This window comes from Microcaecilia unicolor, chromosome 6 (assembly GCF_901765095.1).
Source record: "Microcaecilia unicolor chromosome 6, aMicUni1.1, whole genome shotgun sequence".
NCBI lineage: Eukaryota > Metazoa > Chordata > Amphibia > Gymnophiona > Siphonopidae > Microcaecilia > Microcaecilia unicolor.
This window is the reverse complement of record NC_044036.1, coordinates 114398397-114414916: the sequence shown is the minus strand read 5'-3', so window position 1 is coordinate 114414916 and position 16520 is coordinate 114398397. Positions and strand designations below refer to the sequence as shown.

The 16520-nt window shown below is 42.7% G+C and overlaps 1 protein-coding gene across 1 annotated transcript in view; it reads right to left on the bottom strand.

Annotated features, from left to right (window-relative positions):
* Positions 1-16520, bottom strand: part of KIFAP3 (kinesin associated protein 3) — a 249844-nt gene that overhangs the window by 128925 nt on the left and 104399 nt on the right. The window contains exon 11 of the mRNA XM_030206053.1: positions 7298-7398. Within this exon, the coding sequence (XP_030061913.1) occupies positions 7298-7398 (101 nt within the window). The remainder of the gene's footprint in view (positions 1-7297; positions 7399-16520) is intronic.

Below are 16520 nucleotides of genomic sequence, written 5' to 3'. Positions count from 1 at the left end.
TAAAACGTTACAAGCACAGGCACACACACACACACATACATACACACACACAAAAAGTTGCAGCTGAAAGAGTTGTTTCTAGTGCTGGAGGCCAAAAAGCTCGAGTGAGGTAGAAGGATTTAAGTAAAGACTTAAAAGCCTTAAACGAGGGTTGTGATCTTATAGAAGAAGTTGGTCATTCCAAAGTTTTGGGCCCGGGAAATAAACAGAGTGCCTGGTAGATTCTAGGTGAGCAATTAAAGGGGGGGGGGGGGGTGAGGAGAACCAGACGATGAGAATCAAGAGACCTGAGTAGTCTGAATGGGGTATATGGGATGGTGAGTGAAAAGAGGAAGGAGGGGAGACCAGTGTGATATTCCCTATAAACAAGACAGAGGATCTTAAAGAAGCTTCTGTAGGGGAAGGGTAGCTACTGGAGATGAAGAAATAGCTGGCTAACATGATCAACGTGTTTCGCCGAACAGAAGAAACAAGTAGAGGAGTTTTGCAATATTTGGAGTCTTAAGCTGGACGTTAGGAATACCTGCAAAGATAGAATTAAGGGGTAAGTACTTAGAATAAAGGGCTGGAAACCAGGAGACTTCAAGTTCAAATCCTGCTTCTGCCACTGACATGCCTTGTGACAGAGGGCACACAACTATCTTCACTGCCTTATGCACCCTCTCCAGATTGCAAGCTCTCTGGAAAAGGGACTCCTATCTGTACAGAATATATTGTAAGGCATTCTAATTTAGGACAATATAAATTATAATGTATTAGTTCCAAGGCAATTTGTGGCACTTTCACACTGAGCTGCTCCCAGGGATAAAGGGGAGCAGCTGAAAATATAAACATTAAACGATTAGGTGAAGAAAGTACTAACTCTGTGCACACAAATTACTGCACAGTAAACAGAGGGTATATCTTTTTTTCTGAATTCTCCCAAGCTCAAATTCCCAACTCCCACCCCATAACATTTCCAAAATCACTTCCGTAGTTTCTAAAATTAAATAGTTTCCATCCGCATTTAAAAAAGCAAAAAGCAAAGATCCAGGGAAATGTGATATGTTTTTAAGATGTCAGAGATATGTTTTCGCCAGAGAATTAGTTGCTTGTAAAATGAAGAGTTCGTTTCCATTTCAATTAAGTAAGTTAATTAAAAGAAAATGTTCTGTCTTGAGTCCCACAGCAGCCTGTTCTCTGTTATTTAATGTGATTGCTGCCCGTGGCACTTCAAAGGCAAGCAGGATTGCTGCCCGATAGGAAATATTAAAATGAAATTTGTTCTGCTTTCAGTCACCCCACTGTCATCTCTTGCTGATTTAGGAGGAAGGCATTAAAGGGCTGCTGCATCTGTAGCAAGGCGGCCCCGGCCTTCAATCACTGAGTCCCATACCGAGTATCAGATACCACTGAGCCTGCACTGAAATCACTATGTCTAGACTCTCTGGCACCTGACTTTGCTTATTTACCAGGGACTGGAGGGCAGCCCCCAGCGCTCTGTATTCACATACACCTCTCTATGATCCCCCCCTTCACATCTTGGACTGATTATGCCACAGCTCTGCCTACCACAGGAATCTCTGCTCCTGACTCTGGCTGTTTGAAGTGAGATCCTTCTCTCCCTGCTCAGGCAGATAATGGTGGACAGGAGCAAAGGGCACTGTCATAGAAGGTGTACCCCAGCATTCCCCACAATTAGCAAGCACATCAAAGAGGGGGCCAAGCAAGACCATGTGCCCTGAGAAACAGGGGCAGTCTTGGAGAAATCTGCATGACGTGACATGATGGAACCAATGTGGAACAGCACCATGACATCACCTCAAAGCCATGCAGTTTGATTGGCTGTGCTATTTGCAACAAATGGTTTTTATAAGCATCTGGATGGCATTTGCACCTATTTAAACAAAACATACATTTCAGAGGGTAAATAAGATCGAACTTTTTAATGCTTTCTTTTTCACTGTTACTAGAATAACACCATTAACTCTTGACCTCCAGGACGATTTCCCTCAGATAATGCAGCCCTCAGGCTTGCTGCAAATGTTAAAAGAAAAAAAAAAAAAAAGCACATGGTCAGGTCAAAATCAGTCATCTTTTTCCAATGGCTTTTATCAAATCCTTAATTACTGCCTAAAGAAAAGGCTGAAGGTGATGCACAGTACATCTAACCTAGACAGACATTTCCTCTCAAATAGATGGAACCTACAAAGCTTACAGATCCAAGCAGGGCAACAGGGTAATTCCTCATACATCTATGTGAGTGCTGCATAGTTCCTTATATATATATATATATATATATACACACACACACTCACAGTGGTGTGCTGGAGCCAGTTCGCAAAACCTGGTTGTTAAATTTTTTGGCATCTTGAGAGCCGGTTGTTGTGGGAGTGCGAGCCCTCGCGGAAACAGGAAATATATCAGAAGAGGATAGGACACTGAGAGGGAAGGGAAGGCTGGAAGCGAGCCGAGTCTGCTGCTTTCAGTGCCAGCGCTGCGACTCAAGGTAAAATAAAACATTTAAAGGCAGGGCGGCAGCAGGAAGGAAAGGAAGGCTATCGGGGAGCCGAGGGCGGGCAGGTGAGCCAGCGCTGGGGGTTGGAACTGGGGGGCTGAAAAGGGGGGCAGGTGGAGGCTGGGGTGAGTCACTGCGCATGGATGGAAGGGGAGGATAAGGGGCAAAGGAAAATCGCTGGACATGGATGGTTAGGGGAGGGCAGAGGAGAATCGCTGGACATAGATGGGAGGGAAGGCCAGGGGAGAGAGGAGAGTTGTTGGACATGGATGGAAGGGAGAGCAGGAAAAATGCTGAACCTGGATGGAAGAGAGAGAAGACAGGCAGGAGATGCACATAGATGGAGGGGAGGGATAGAGGAGAAATGCTGAACATGGATGGATGGATGGAGTGGAGGGAAGGGAAGAGAGGAGAAATGGCGGGGATGAAAGACAGAGGAAGGAGATGCACACGGATGGAGGAGAAGGCAGAGAGGAGAAATGCTGGACAAGGATGGAAGGGAGGGAGGGAAGTAGAAAGGCTGGACATGAATGGAGGGGAGGGAAGACAGAGGAGGAGATGAACATGGATTTAGCAGAGAGAGGAGAAATTCTGGACATGGATGGAGGGGAGGGCAGACAGAGGAAGGTGATGCACATGGATGGAGGGGAGACAGTTGAAATGCTGGACAGGGATGGAGGGGAGGAAAGAGAGAGGAAGTGAGATGAACATGGATGGAGGGAAGGGAGGAGAGAGGAGAAATGCTGGATATGGATCATGGAGGGGGGAGAGGAAAAAAGCTGGACATGGATGGATGAGAGGGAAGAGAGAGGAACAGTAATTGTTTAAACATCTAGTATGAGCTTTGAAAATGCATTAGTCCAACCTTTATTAGGAAACTCTCTTAACAAATGCTTTGCGATGTATGCCTTATTTTGTCTCAAAAATGTAATCGCAACTTTATCTTCTTCGCTAAATGCCATTTTGCTAAAATGGTTCTTAATGGTCACTTCCTGAATGACATCATTTTGAAAACATGGATGATCCAGTTTTTAGAGCATCTCGCAGTAACACCTGTCAATAAAAGTAATAATTTTTCTAATAATACTACATTTGTTTTTGGGTTATTTGGAAAAATGTTGGGGGGGGGGGGGGTCCTGTTTTTTTCTGGATACTGTGTTTATTACATACACACATACATATACATATATACACACAGGGTGAGGCAAAAAAAAGTAACCTCCATGATTTCTTTTTGCTATTTTCTCAGCAACCGCTTGGAATTTCAATGTGATATTTACCAGCTTTATTTGTTATTACTATCTACATTTATGTGCCAAGTGGAAGGAGATTATCTTTAAACATAGTGCTTTTTTGCATGACTACCCAGCAATTTTTGCATTTAAAAAAAATGCTTGCACTATAAAACTACCATTCTTTGAAAAAAAAAAAAATCATCACATAACATCACAGTGATGTATTGTATTAGTATTTGGTTCACTTGTATCCCACATTTTCCCAGCTTATGCGGGCTCAATGTGGCTAACAAAGTTAACAAATGTAGACTTTTGTCTGGGTAGCAATGTTGGAAGCCTATCACAAGCTCCACCAAAAGCCACAAAATCGCCAAACTCAAGGATGCGCTGAAGATGATCTGAGACAGCATGCCACAGTGACTGATCAACAAGGCTGTTAACTTCCCAAAGCGACTGAAGGCCTGAGTTAGGCTGGGGGTGGACACTGAGGATTCACAGTGACTGTGAAATTCTGACACATTGTTAACTGTATCATTTAAATAATGTTATTTTACTATGCTTTAGCTCCAATATTTTTAACACACAAAAATTGCTAGGTAGTAACTCTAAAATGTCAGTAACATCAACACAGCTTAAGATAATTAAATGTTGTTTAAAAATAATATGCAAGTATGATGACAAAATAAGTACATAAAATTTCTCGTTGAAAGTCAAAGCGAAGTGACAATCTTTCTTCTCTGAAACATATTAATGCTAGTGCTAGACTGTTATAAGGGGAGGCTATTCATAAATTCCAATGAGGAGTAAGGTGAAGATACATACCTGTAGCAGGTATTCTCCGAGGACAGCAGGCTGATTGTTCTCACGATTGGGTCGTCGTCCGTGATGGCCCAGGAGACCAGCAAATCCCCAAGCAAACAAAAAACCTTCCAGAACGCACCGGCGCGTGGGCAGAGCGAACCGCACATGAGCAAACGGTTTCTCACCCGCGGCGCGAGCGTGCCCTCCTCAGTTTAATAAAATGCAAAACAGAGAACTAGAACAACTCCAAAGGGGAGGAGGGTGGGTTTGTGAGATCAATCAGCCTGCTGTCCTCGGAGAATACCTGCTACAGGTATGTATCTTCACTTTCTCCGAGGACAAGCAGGCTGCTTGTTCTCACGATTGGGGTATCCCTAGCCCCCAGGCTCACTCAAAACAATGAACATTGGTCAATTGGGCCTCGCAACGGCGAGGACATAAAGATTGACCTGAAAAGAAACACAACTAAGTGAGAGCGCAGCCTGGAACAAAACAGAAATAGGCCTAGGAGGCTGGAAATGAATTCTAAACCCCAAACAGATTCTGCAGCACCGACTGCCGTGTCGGGTATCCTGCTGAAGGCAGTAGTAAGATCTGAATGTGTGGACTGATGACCACGTTGCAGCCTTGCAAATCTCTTCAATAGAAGCTGACTTCAAGTGAGCCACTGACGCCGCCATGGCTATAACATTATGAGCCGTGACATGGCCCTTCAGAATCAGCCCAGCTTGGGCATAAGTAAAGGATATGCAATCCGCTAGCCAATTAGAGATTGTGCGTTTTCCGATGGCAACTCCCCTCCTGTTGGGATCAAAAGAAACAAACAACTGGGCGGACTGTCTATAGGACTTTGTCCGCTCCACGTAAAAAGGCCAATGCTCTCTTACAGTCCAAGGTGTGCACTGCAGAGAATTCTGAAACCTTTATAATAGAACATGTAAACAAGGTAATCTTTTTATTGGACTAATTTTAATACATTTTGGCTAACTTTCGGAGAACAAAACCCCCTTCCTCAGGTCAGGATAGGATACTGTAACAGTATTATACTGTATTGACCTGAGGAAGGATGTTTTGGCCTCTGAAAGCTAAATGTATTAGTCCAATAAAATGGTATTATTTTATTTTCTATATTTGTTAATTTGTAAATTGGTGATTGGTATTTGTTAGTTTTTTTTCAAATTTACATCTGCTGTCTTTATATTTTGCATAATACTAGGGGACATTTTCTGTTTCTGTGGTGTTGCATTGTATGCAGAGTCTGGCATCTTGGGGGTTCAGTTTAATTTTTGTCTAAATAGAAAGTTTAAATATTACTACTTATTCTATAGTGGATTAGGGTGTATCTGTGTTTGTGAAAAAGACATGGCTTTCAGTTGGCACTGACTGTGCAGGATCGACAAGCCCTGGAGCTGGGGGCCTTGGAGCTCGGAGGGAGGGGTGGCCAGCCCTGGAGCTAGGGTGGGGGTGGAGCTAGGGTGGGGGCGGAGGTAGGGGGCCCCCATCAAATTGGTCTGCATAGGGCCCCGCACTTGCTAAGACCGGCCCTGAGCACAAGATATGAAGTCAACTGAAAATCTATGGCAAGACAAATCAGCAGTTCACGTACGATACCAAGCCAACATGAAAAAAGCATGAGTTATTATGACAAGAAGAATGGGCCACCATTCTGCTGTGCAAAGTTGGTAGACATTTATCCTAAATGACTCATGGCTGCAAAAGGGGCTTCTACCAAATATTTAGTCAAGGGGTGAACACAGATACTTACCAATAGTAGGTTTCCTCACAGGGCAGCAGGATAGGAATCCTCACATATGGGGCGACATTATCCAATAGAGCCCATGTGGGAACTTTTCACCACCACTTTTGGGAAAGTCTCATTGCGCATGTGCACCACTTCCTGCCTGCCGTTGTCATGCAGGACCCCCTCAGTTTATTGCAAGTATAAACTTACCCTCTAAACATGGATGAACTGCATGGATCATGATGTAGGAAGTGCTAAAAGGTTTTTAATGCTATATTAAACTGATCCTATACCACTTTCCATTTGAAAACCTATTTTTTGAGCAGGCTCTTAAGAACCACTAAGTTGTACACATATATCATCGCCTACCTGGGGTGTGGAAAATGGTGAGAACGAGCACGTGATTGCCAAAGTGTGGATGGTTTCTCCTCTCCCTCATGAGTGCATGTTACTTTCCTATTCATTTATGGAATTCATTCTTAATGATTATATTGTTATTTTTATTGCTAATTGCTTTGATTTGTCTAACAACTAAAGCGGTATATCAAGCTTAATAAATGATAAATGATCACTATCTAGTTGATATTCAAAGCAATTTAACCTGCTGCTGAACAGTTAAATCAATTGTTTGCGACTATCCGCTAATTTTCAGCAGCACTTAATCGCTGAAAATTTGCAGTTAGTGCCTAAGAGAAAGCTGGCTATTCTGGGGGCAGAGTCAGCACTTAACCGGCCAGGATAACTGCATAAATGGGACAGTATAAAACACAGTCCTATCTTTATGTGGTAACTCATGGCCGGTTAAGTTCTGAATATCAACGTAACCAGCCCTGTGTTAGCCAATGCTGCATAAACTGGATGTTCAATGCTGAAGAATAAACATGGCCCAGAATGAATAACCAGCAATAACTTGTCTTCAGCATCTGGTTGTTAGGTGGGAAATAAATGTAGAGAGATTAATAAGGCCAAGTACAATGTTACACTCTACTTCTGTTATCAATTCAGCACACAAAAGGTGGATACCTGCGGTATACAGTCCGTGTATGCAAACATAGACTTGAAACGGTCATCTATGCTGATGTGATACAGCACACACATTGCTATTTGTTTATAGTTTTCATTACCTAAAAAAGAAAGAAAGAAAAAGAATTTTAGTTTCTCAGAAAAGGATACTGATTAATCAAGTGTATGATTTCTGCAATGCTTCACTTGAGAAGACTAACAGAGTAACACAATAAATAACGGCAGATAAAGACCTGAATGATTGATCCAGTCTGCCCATCAAGGTGGTCAGAACTGCACATGAACTCTGTGCAGGTTCCACTCTTTAATGACTAAACACTGCCACAATAAAGTTTTGTATTTTGTCCACACCACAGTCACATTTATTGTCCATATGTGATTAAACCAACACTTTAGCAATGCTGCTATCAACGTTTACTTGCAAATTTTAAATGTATGATGTCATCCCCTCCCTCTCTGAGATACTCATGGCATATGATATGAATGTGATATAAAATGTGTGTACTAGAAACTGATTCATCTTTGCCAGACACCTACTACTATCTCTGTGAAAAGTACTTCCTTAGGTTACTCCGCAATCTACCACCCTGAAACCTTGGTTCGTGTCCTCTGGTTCTGTATCTGCCCCATCTCTGGAAAAGACTTGTTTGCACATTAATTCCTTTGAAGTATTTAAACATCATACCTCCTTTCCTCTAGGGTACATGTATTCAAGTCATCAAGTCTCTTCTCACACATCTTTTGGCACAAACCTTGTATCATTGTAGTCACCTTCCTCTGAACCCCTTCAAGTCTTTTTATATATTTAGCAAGATATAATGTAATGTGGACATGAGTGAGCTCAGGTGTGAACTAGTTACAAAACAAGCATATGACAGGCTTGCTCAAACTTGGATAAGTTTACCGCACACCATGTCCACCACAGAGTGCAAAACACGACACAACTGTGTTAATAGGCACTGGTCAGACACATTAGAGGTAATTTTTTAAGCCTTGTTTTCTGCATAAAATATTTTAAAGTGGCCCAGGGGTACACATGCAAAAAAGTATGGCTCTAAAGGCATAATGCCTAGTTTTACACAGTATAAGCACAAATATTCACAGGGGTGGAATATACAGATATTCACGCAGATACATGCAGAAAAAAAAGTCGTGCCTGCTTTGGAGCAACTGTAACTGTGCAGGAGTTTCGGATAGTATATTTTATTTTTTAAAAAGTACAAAGACACATATGTAGGCTTATTACACCAGGGGCAACTATGCCTTCACAGCTCAGGTGCCCTGTTAAAAAACTACCCCCAATGCTTGTAGACATTTTCACCGTGTCCTCAGGAGAAACACACAATGAGCAGAATACAAATGGTATTATTGTATTTCTGAATTTGTATCTTTGTTCTACATTCCCTCCCCCCCCCCCCTCCATAGGGATCCCTTTGACTCTAATGGTCACTTCACTAGCAGACTCAGGAGTAGCCCAATGGTTAGTGCAGTGAGCTTTGCGCCTAGTGACCTGGGTTCGACTGCCTCTGCAGCTCCTTGAGACCATGGGCAAGTCACTTAACCCCTCCATTGCCCCACGTACAAAAACATAGATTGTGAGCTCTCCAGGGACAGAGAAAGTACCTGCATATAAAGTGTACAGTGCTGCGTACGTCAAGTAGTGCTATAGAAATAATTAGTAGTAATACTTTAATTGGGCCTATCTTTTGTCTATTTCATAAAGACATATGGGTGCCTGTGACGGGGTTTATTTTAGAACTCTGCCCCTCATCCTTAAGAACAATCCCTTAGACTGCCTGAGCCACCTTAAGAGCACTAGTCCCATCCAGGAGGAAGTGAATCGGGAGGAGATGTACAGACTAAATCAGGAAGTATATAAGACAGGGCCTGACTGAGGTTAAGCAGGTCCAGATAGAAAAAGGAATCAAAGCCCCAGTGTACACCACCACCACCTATGGTTAAGAGTTGTGACCTGGCTGAGGTAAGCCACTTTTGCTTCTTGTTTGAGGCTGACAGACCTTGCTCTCAGGTCTGGCTGGAGCCAGACCCTAATACTTATGCTCTTCCTATGGGTATGCCCCTTGCATTTACACACAAAAAGAGTTTTGCACGTTGGTTATAAAATATCGCTTAGTGCCCAACTAGAACTTACACATACATGCAAGTGCACATTTATGTGCTAAGTGCTATTATTCTATAATTTTAGTGCACAAATGTTGCTTACAATTAGGTGCTAAAGTTATAGAATGAGGGGGTAAGTGTACACTTGTGTGTTTTATAAGATACGTGAATATATTGCAACTCTACTTCTCTGCTTAAATTAAGCTCCTTGGGGATGCCTACCTGCAGATCATGTAAAAGAATGCATACGGGGCCATATAAGTTTTTTAAAGGCATTTTTATGGGTGTAAAGTTATCCCCATAGAGAATACACACATATTTACAACTTCTTCAGCATTGGTCGACACTGGTGTGCGATTGGACCTGGATCTGGAGTCTATTTTATAAAGGCACATAGAAGCCATTATTCATTAACCCTTCAAATGGAAGTTTTACACAAAGCTCCTCTTTGAAAATAAGTTTTGTCATACCTGTGGGAATGCAACTTTTGCAGGGGGGGGGTGGGGTTTGATGTTAGCTTCAAGGTACTTCACATGAGTAATGGCTGCTTGACTGTTACATCTTACTTATCTTTTCCTAATTCAAACTCACAGCACATTTCAAACAGGTACACAAGTTATTTCCCTGACCCTGTGGCCTTACAATCTAAGTTGTACCTGAAGCAACTTGCCCATGCTCATAAGGAAAACCAGTGCTGTCTTCTTCATTCTTCTTTCTTCTGAGAGCTGTGCACTTGCAGTTTGTTAGAAACCTGATTTGGAAGCTCAAAGTTCCAGTCTCTCTAGAACACTGTGTTTGTGGAGGGTTTATCACTTAATCAAGTTTTTGGAAGAGACACCTTGGATTTTGCGGGGTATTTACTACTACTACTACTTAACATTTCTAAAGCGTTACTAGGGTTACGCAGCGCTGTACAATTTAACATAAAAGGACAGTCCCTACTCAAAGAGCTTACAATCTAAATGACAAATGTACAGTCAGTCAAGTAGGGGCAGTCAAATTGGGGCAGTCTAGATATCCTGAACGGTATAAAGGTTAGGTGCCGAAAGGAACATTGAAGAGGTGGGCTTTGAGCAAGGATTTGAAGATGGGTAGGGAAGGGGCTTGGCGTAAGGGCTCAGGAAACTTATTCCAAGCATAGGGTGAAGCGAGGCAGAATGGGCGGAGCCTGGAGTTGGCGTGGTGGAGAAGGGTACTGAGAGGAGGGATTTGTCCTGTGAGCGGAGGTTTCGGGCGGGAACGTAAGGGCAAATTTTGCTGATGTTAAAGAGGAAGAAGCGACAGGTCTTGGCTGTCTGCTGGATATGCGCAGAGAAGGAGAGGGAGGAGTCGAAGATGACTCCGAGGTTGCGGGCAGATGAGACGGGGAGGATGAGGGTGTTATCAACTGAGATCGAGAGAGGAGGAATAGGAGAAGTGGATTTTGGTGGAAAGACGATAAGCTTGGTCTTGGACATGTTCAGTTTCAGGTGGCGGTTGGACATCCATGCAGCAATGTCGGATAAGCAGGTCTCCCTCTCTTCTTTGGAAGGATGATCACTTTACTGCTTCTTGAATATTTGCAGGTTGCATCATCTCCTGACTCCTCTCTGTCAGACTCAACATGTGGGATATTGTCCTCATCATTGTCGTCTGCATAACCATCCTCGCTACAATCTTTGACTTCATCTTAATCTCCTCTACTTCATCACATTATCACTAAAGTTCTTAATAGAAGGCAGGTCTTCTTGAAAATGTGTGGCCCAACACATCACATCTCCCTTGAAGGAACATTCCTGTGATTCAGCAACATGCTATTTGGGCACCCACACCCTTCAACCACATCCTTTCAAGGTGTATCCCATGACTGTGCCTTGTAGGCTTTACCAGTCATCTTAGGACCCCTGTTCTATTTGAGAATATAAACATTTCAAACTACAGGCTCTCAAATGATACAGACACAGCATTTGCTGAAACAAGTCTTTCCAACTTATTTGTTTATCAACAGGTTTCCTAATGTATGATGCCATACGTTTCCATCTGAGCTGCTTTGGATAGACTGCTGCTGTGGGTTTTTCTCCCGACCAGCTTAACCAGGATATGATTAATAGGTTCTACCACTTCATTCTTCTGCGAGATGTACACTGCACTGTGGTCATATACAATCCTGTGTGCTCCACTGAATGCATTTCAGGCCTTAGAACAGAACTTAAATACATTTTTAGCACAAATATTCTTCAGTATGCGAATCTCTCAGGCTTCTACATTCATTCAAACTTCCTTAGAACACTTCCTTTGTCCCATGAGAACACTCCATGCATTTATCTTGTGCTTTATCAACAATACTAAGAATGTACTTTGCTACATACCATCACTGCAAGTGGAAGGGTCCCATCAGATCACTGTGCAATCTCCTCCATCAGATGTTCTAGTGATGACTCTCATAATGGCCAACATGCTGAACTGCCTTTTAAATAGTCACCACCACTGGTAAACTTCACTGCTTAGCTTCCATGAGTCATTACATCGGTTTTCAGAATCTCTCACAAACCTAAGTATTCTTGCTTGCTTTCTGTGCACTTGATTGTGACTAGTTCCTGTTTTATCTCAAAGTCTTAACTCTTGCTGTCACTTGGAGGCTGAGGAACTGACTCTATGAAGAAAAGGCACCAGTGCCTTTCTGTCTTGTTGAGCAAGTTTCCATCCTTATCATCAAAGCTGATTACCATCCCATAATTTGGCTCTTGTAACCAGTATGTTGCTTAAAGGGAAAGGGAAATGAGAATTGATATACCACCTTTCTGAGGTTTTTGCAACTACATTCAAAGCGGTTTACATATATTCAGGTACTTATTTTGTACCAGGGGCAATGGAGGGTTAAGTGACTTACCCAGAGTCACAAGGAGCTGAAGTGGAAATCGAACTCAGTTCCCCAGGATCAAAGTCCAATGCACTAACCACTAGGCTACTCCCCCACTCCTAGTACTAGAAGTACTGTGTTCTTGGCTTTTCACAGTTGCTGATAATCACTGCTCAGGTTATGCCTTCCTCAGTTGCTGCCATGACCTATGCTAAGAGTATGTACATTGTGGAAGCTTGGGCATACTTTTATCTGGATAGATGAGTAATTTTCAGCAAGACTTCAAGATGTTCATCTATATAGAGCAGAAGGAATGCAGAGGAAACCCATCAAAATAGTGAGAGTCTGCACCGCAAGTTCCATAAAGTAAAAATTAAGGACCCCAAAATGCAAAATATTAGGATGTATTTTCCACCTTTTTGAAGAAATTCACCCACAGCAGAGTATAGCTTAGAACAAGAAACGGGGGATAGGTAAACAGGTCTGGTACACAGCAGTCAAGTGCTTTTTGTTTGAAATTCTAGAATAAGGGTTCACTGAATGGAGCTGGACAAGAAAGACTCAGGAGTAAAAAAAAAGAAATTTATGTTTTAAATATCTTTATTTTTGCCATCAGCAAATAACAGAACAATTAGTGCATTTACTACAGCAAAGACAAAATTGCACACACAGCAGTAGTGGGAACAACAACATTTTTATTTAGCACCCCCCCCCCCCCCCCCACACACACACACACTTCCAACCCTACATTCCTGCTACACCCCCTTCCTCGCCAAAAAGGAAAACAAAATTCATAGCAATAGTGGTGCAATTTCTTTTTCATATCTCAATTTATTTAAGAGAAATGATAATTTAGTAAACTCCAGGGAAAAGTTTTCAAACAGATATGCTAGGGGTAAACTAGTGTTTACACATGGAAGGTATGCCTGGAGAGTGTATTTTTAATATATTTCCTTGTGGAGAAGTTTGCACCTGCAGCTCCTGCCAAGCTACTAATTTTTAAAGGGAATCCTGGTGGAGAAGGAGTACAAATTTACTGTGACTCTGCAAAACTCTACAGAAAGACAGAACTGGCCACCTTAAAAAAAAATAAGCTAACAAAAAACTCCACATACACAAAACAGTGTCACTTGAGGAGTTTAATAAAGCCCTCATTCTTCAAGTCTCATCTGCTCGTAACCTTGGGGTTATCTTCGACTCCTCCCTCTCCTTCTCTGCACATATTCAACAGATTGCTAAAACCTGTCGTTTCTTCCTTTATAATATCGCCAGAATTCGCCCTTTCCTTTCTGAACACGCTATCAGAACCCTCATCCACACTCTCATCACCTCTCGCTTACATTACTGCAACTTGCTTCTCACAGATCTTCCACTCAGCCACCTCTCTCCTCTTCAATCTGTTCAAAATTCTGCTGTATGACTAATATTTCGCCAAACTCGTTATGCCCATATCACCCCTCTCCTGAAGTCACTTCACTGGCTCCCTATCCGTTTCCGTATAAAATTCAAGCTCCTCTTATTGACTTATAAGTGCACTCACTCTGCAGCCCCTCAGTACCTCTCCACCCTCATCTCATCCCTACACTCCTTCGCAGGAACTCCGTTCACTAGGCAAATCTCTCCTAATTGCACCCTGCTCCTCCATCGCTAACTCCAGACTCTGTTCCTTTTGTCTCCCCGCACCTTATGCCTGGAATGGGCTTCCTGAGCCATTACATCTAGCTCCATCCCTGGCCGCCTTCAAATCTGGCCTAAAGGCCTACCTGTTTGATGAGCTGCTTTTGACTCCTAACTTGTCACTTGCTCGTAACCTTTATCTTGTCTTCCTCTCCGCAATAGTCCCTTTCCCTATGTGTCCTTCTGTCTGTCCTACCCTTATCCTTATTGGTTCTGTCTGTCCTGATTTAGATTGTAAGCTCTTTTGAGCAGGGACTGTCTTTTCTTGATGTTCAATTGTGAAGCGCTGTGTACGACTGGTAGCGCTATAAAAATGATTTATAGTAGTAGTAGTAGTAGTAGTAGCATTATAGTGATACTGAAGACACACTGATTTTAAAAACCACTAGATAAACTAAAGATAGGTTTCATGACCAAGGATGTCAATATTGAGGGGGCACATTCAGTGGAATCAATATCTCAGCATACACAGTGCCTGTGATGGAAAACAGAATTAAGCAAACACAGAAACACTAAGAAAGTAGGCAGAGAGTTTATGGCACTCATTTTCAAAGCATATGGACTTCTCAAAATGGCCAAAAAATGCATCCAAATCGCAATTTTCGAAAGGCAGAATTTGGACGTCCTACATTGCAGTTCATCCAAACAGCAAAGGGGTACATAAGTACATAAGTAATGCCATACTGGGAAAAGACCAAGGGTCCATCGAGCCCAGCATCTTGTCCACGACAGCGGCCAATCCAGGCCAAGGGCACCTGGCAAGCTTCCCAAACGTACAAACATTCTATACATGTTATTCCTGGGATTTTGGATTTTTCCAAGTCCGTTTAGTAGCGGTTTATGGACTTGTCCTTTAGGAAACCGTCCAACCCCTTTTTAAACTCTGCTAAGCTAACCGCCTTCACCACATTTTCCGGCAATGAATTCCAAAGTTTAGTTACACGTTGGGTGAAGAAACATTTTCTCCGATTTGTTTTAAATTTACTACACTGTAGTTTAATCGCATGCCCCCTAGTCCTAGTATTTTTGGAAAGCGTGAACAGACGCTTCACATACACCTGTTCCACTCTACTCATTTTTTTATATACCCCTCAGCCGTCTCTTCTCCAAGCTGAATAGCCCTAGCCTCCTTAGTCTTTCTTCATAGGGAAGTCGTCCCATCCCCGCTATCATTTTAGTCGCCCTTCGCTGCACCTTTTCCAATTCTACTATACCTTTCTTGAGATGCGGCAACTAGAATTGAACATAATACTCAAGGTGCAGTCGCACCATGGAGCGATACAACGGCATTGTAACATCCTCACACCTGTTTTCCATACCTTTCCTAATAATACCCAACATTCTATTCGCTTTCCTAGCCGCAGCAGCACACTGAGCAGAAGGTTTCAGCGTGTTATCGACGACGACACCGAGATCCCTTTCTTGGTCCGTAACTCCTAACGTGGAACCTTGCATGACGTAGCTATAATTCGGGTTCTTTTTTCCCACAAGCATCACCTTGCACTTGCTCACATTAAACATCATCTGCCATTTAGCCGCCCAGTCTCCCAGTCTCGTAAGGTCCTCTTGTAATTTTTCACAATCCTGTCGCGAGTTAACGACTTTGAATAACTTTGTGTCATCAGCAAATTTAATTACCTCGCTAGTTACTCCCATCTCTAAATCATTTATAAATATATTAAAAAGCAGCGGTCCTAGCACAGACCCCTGAGGAACCCCACTAACTACCCTTCTCCATTGTGAATACTGCCCATTTAACCCCACTCTCTGTTTCCTATCCTTCAACCAGTTTTTAATCCACAATAGGACATTTCCTCCTATCCCATGACCCTCCAATTTCCTCTGTAGCCTTTCATGAGGTACCTTGTTAAACGCCTTTTGAAAATCCAGATACACAATATCAACCGGCTCCCCTTTGTCCACATGTTTGTTTACTCCTTCAAAGAATTGAAGTAAATTGGTCAGGCAAGATATCCCCACACAAAAGCCGTGCTGACTCGGTCTCAGTAATCCATGTCCTCGGATGTGCTCTGTAATTTTATTTTTAATAATAGCCTCTACCATTTTCCCCGGCACCGACGTCAGACTCACTGGTCTATAATTTCCCGGATCTCCCCTGGAGCCTTTTTTAAAAATGGGCGTTACATTGGCTACCCTCCAATCTTCCGGTACCACGCTCGATTTTAAGGATAAGTTGCATATCACTAGGAGTAGCTCCGCAAGCTCATTTTTCAGTTCTATCAGTACTCTAGGATGAATACCATCCGGTCCAGGAGATTTGCTACTCTTCAGTTTGCCGAACTGCCCCATTACGTCCTCCAGGTTTACCGTGAAGTCAGTAAGTTTCTCCGACTCGTCCGCTTGAAATACCATTTCCGACACCGGTATCCCACCCAAATCTTCCTCGGTGAAGACCGAAGCAAAGAATTCATTCAGTCTCTCCGCTACGTCTTTGTCTTCCTTGATCGCCCCTTTTACCCCTCGGTCATCCAGCAACCCAACCGATTCTTTTGCCGGCTTTCTGCTTTTAATATACCGAAAAAATTTTTTACTATGTTTTTTTGCCTCTAGTGCTATCTTTTTTTT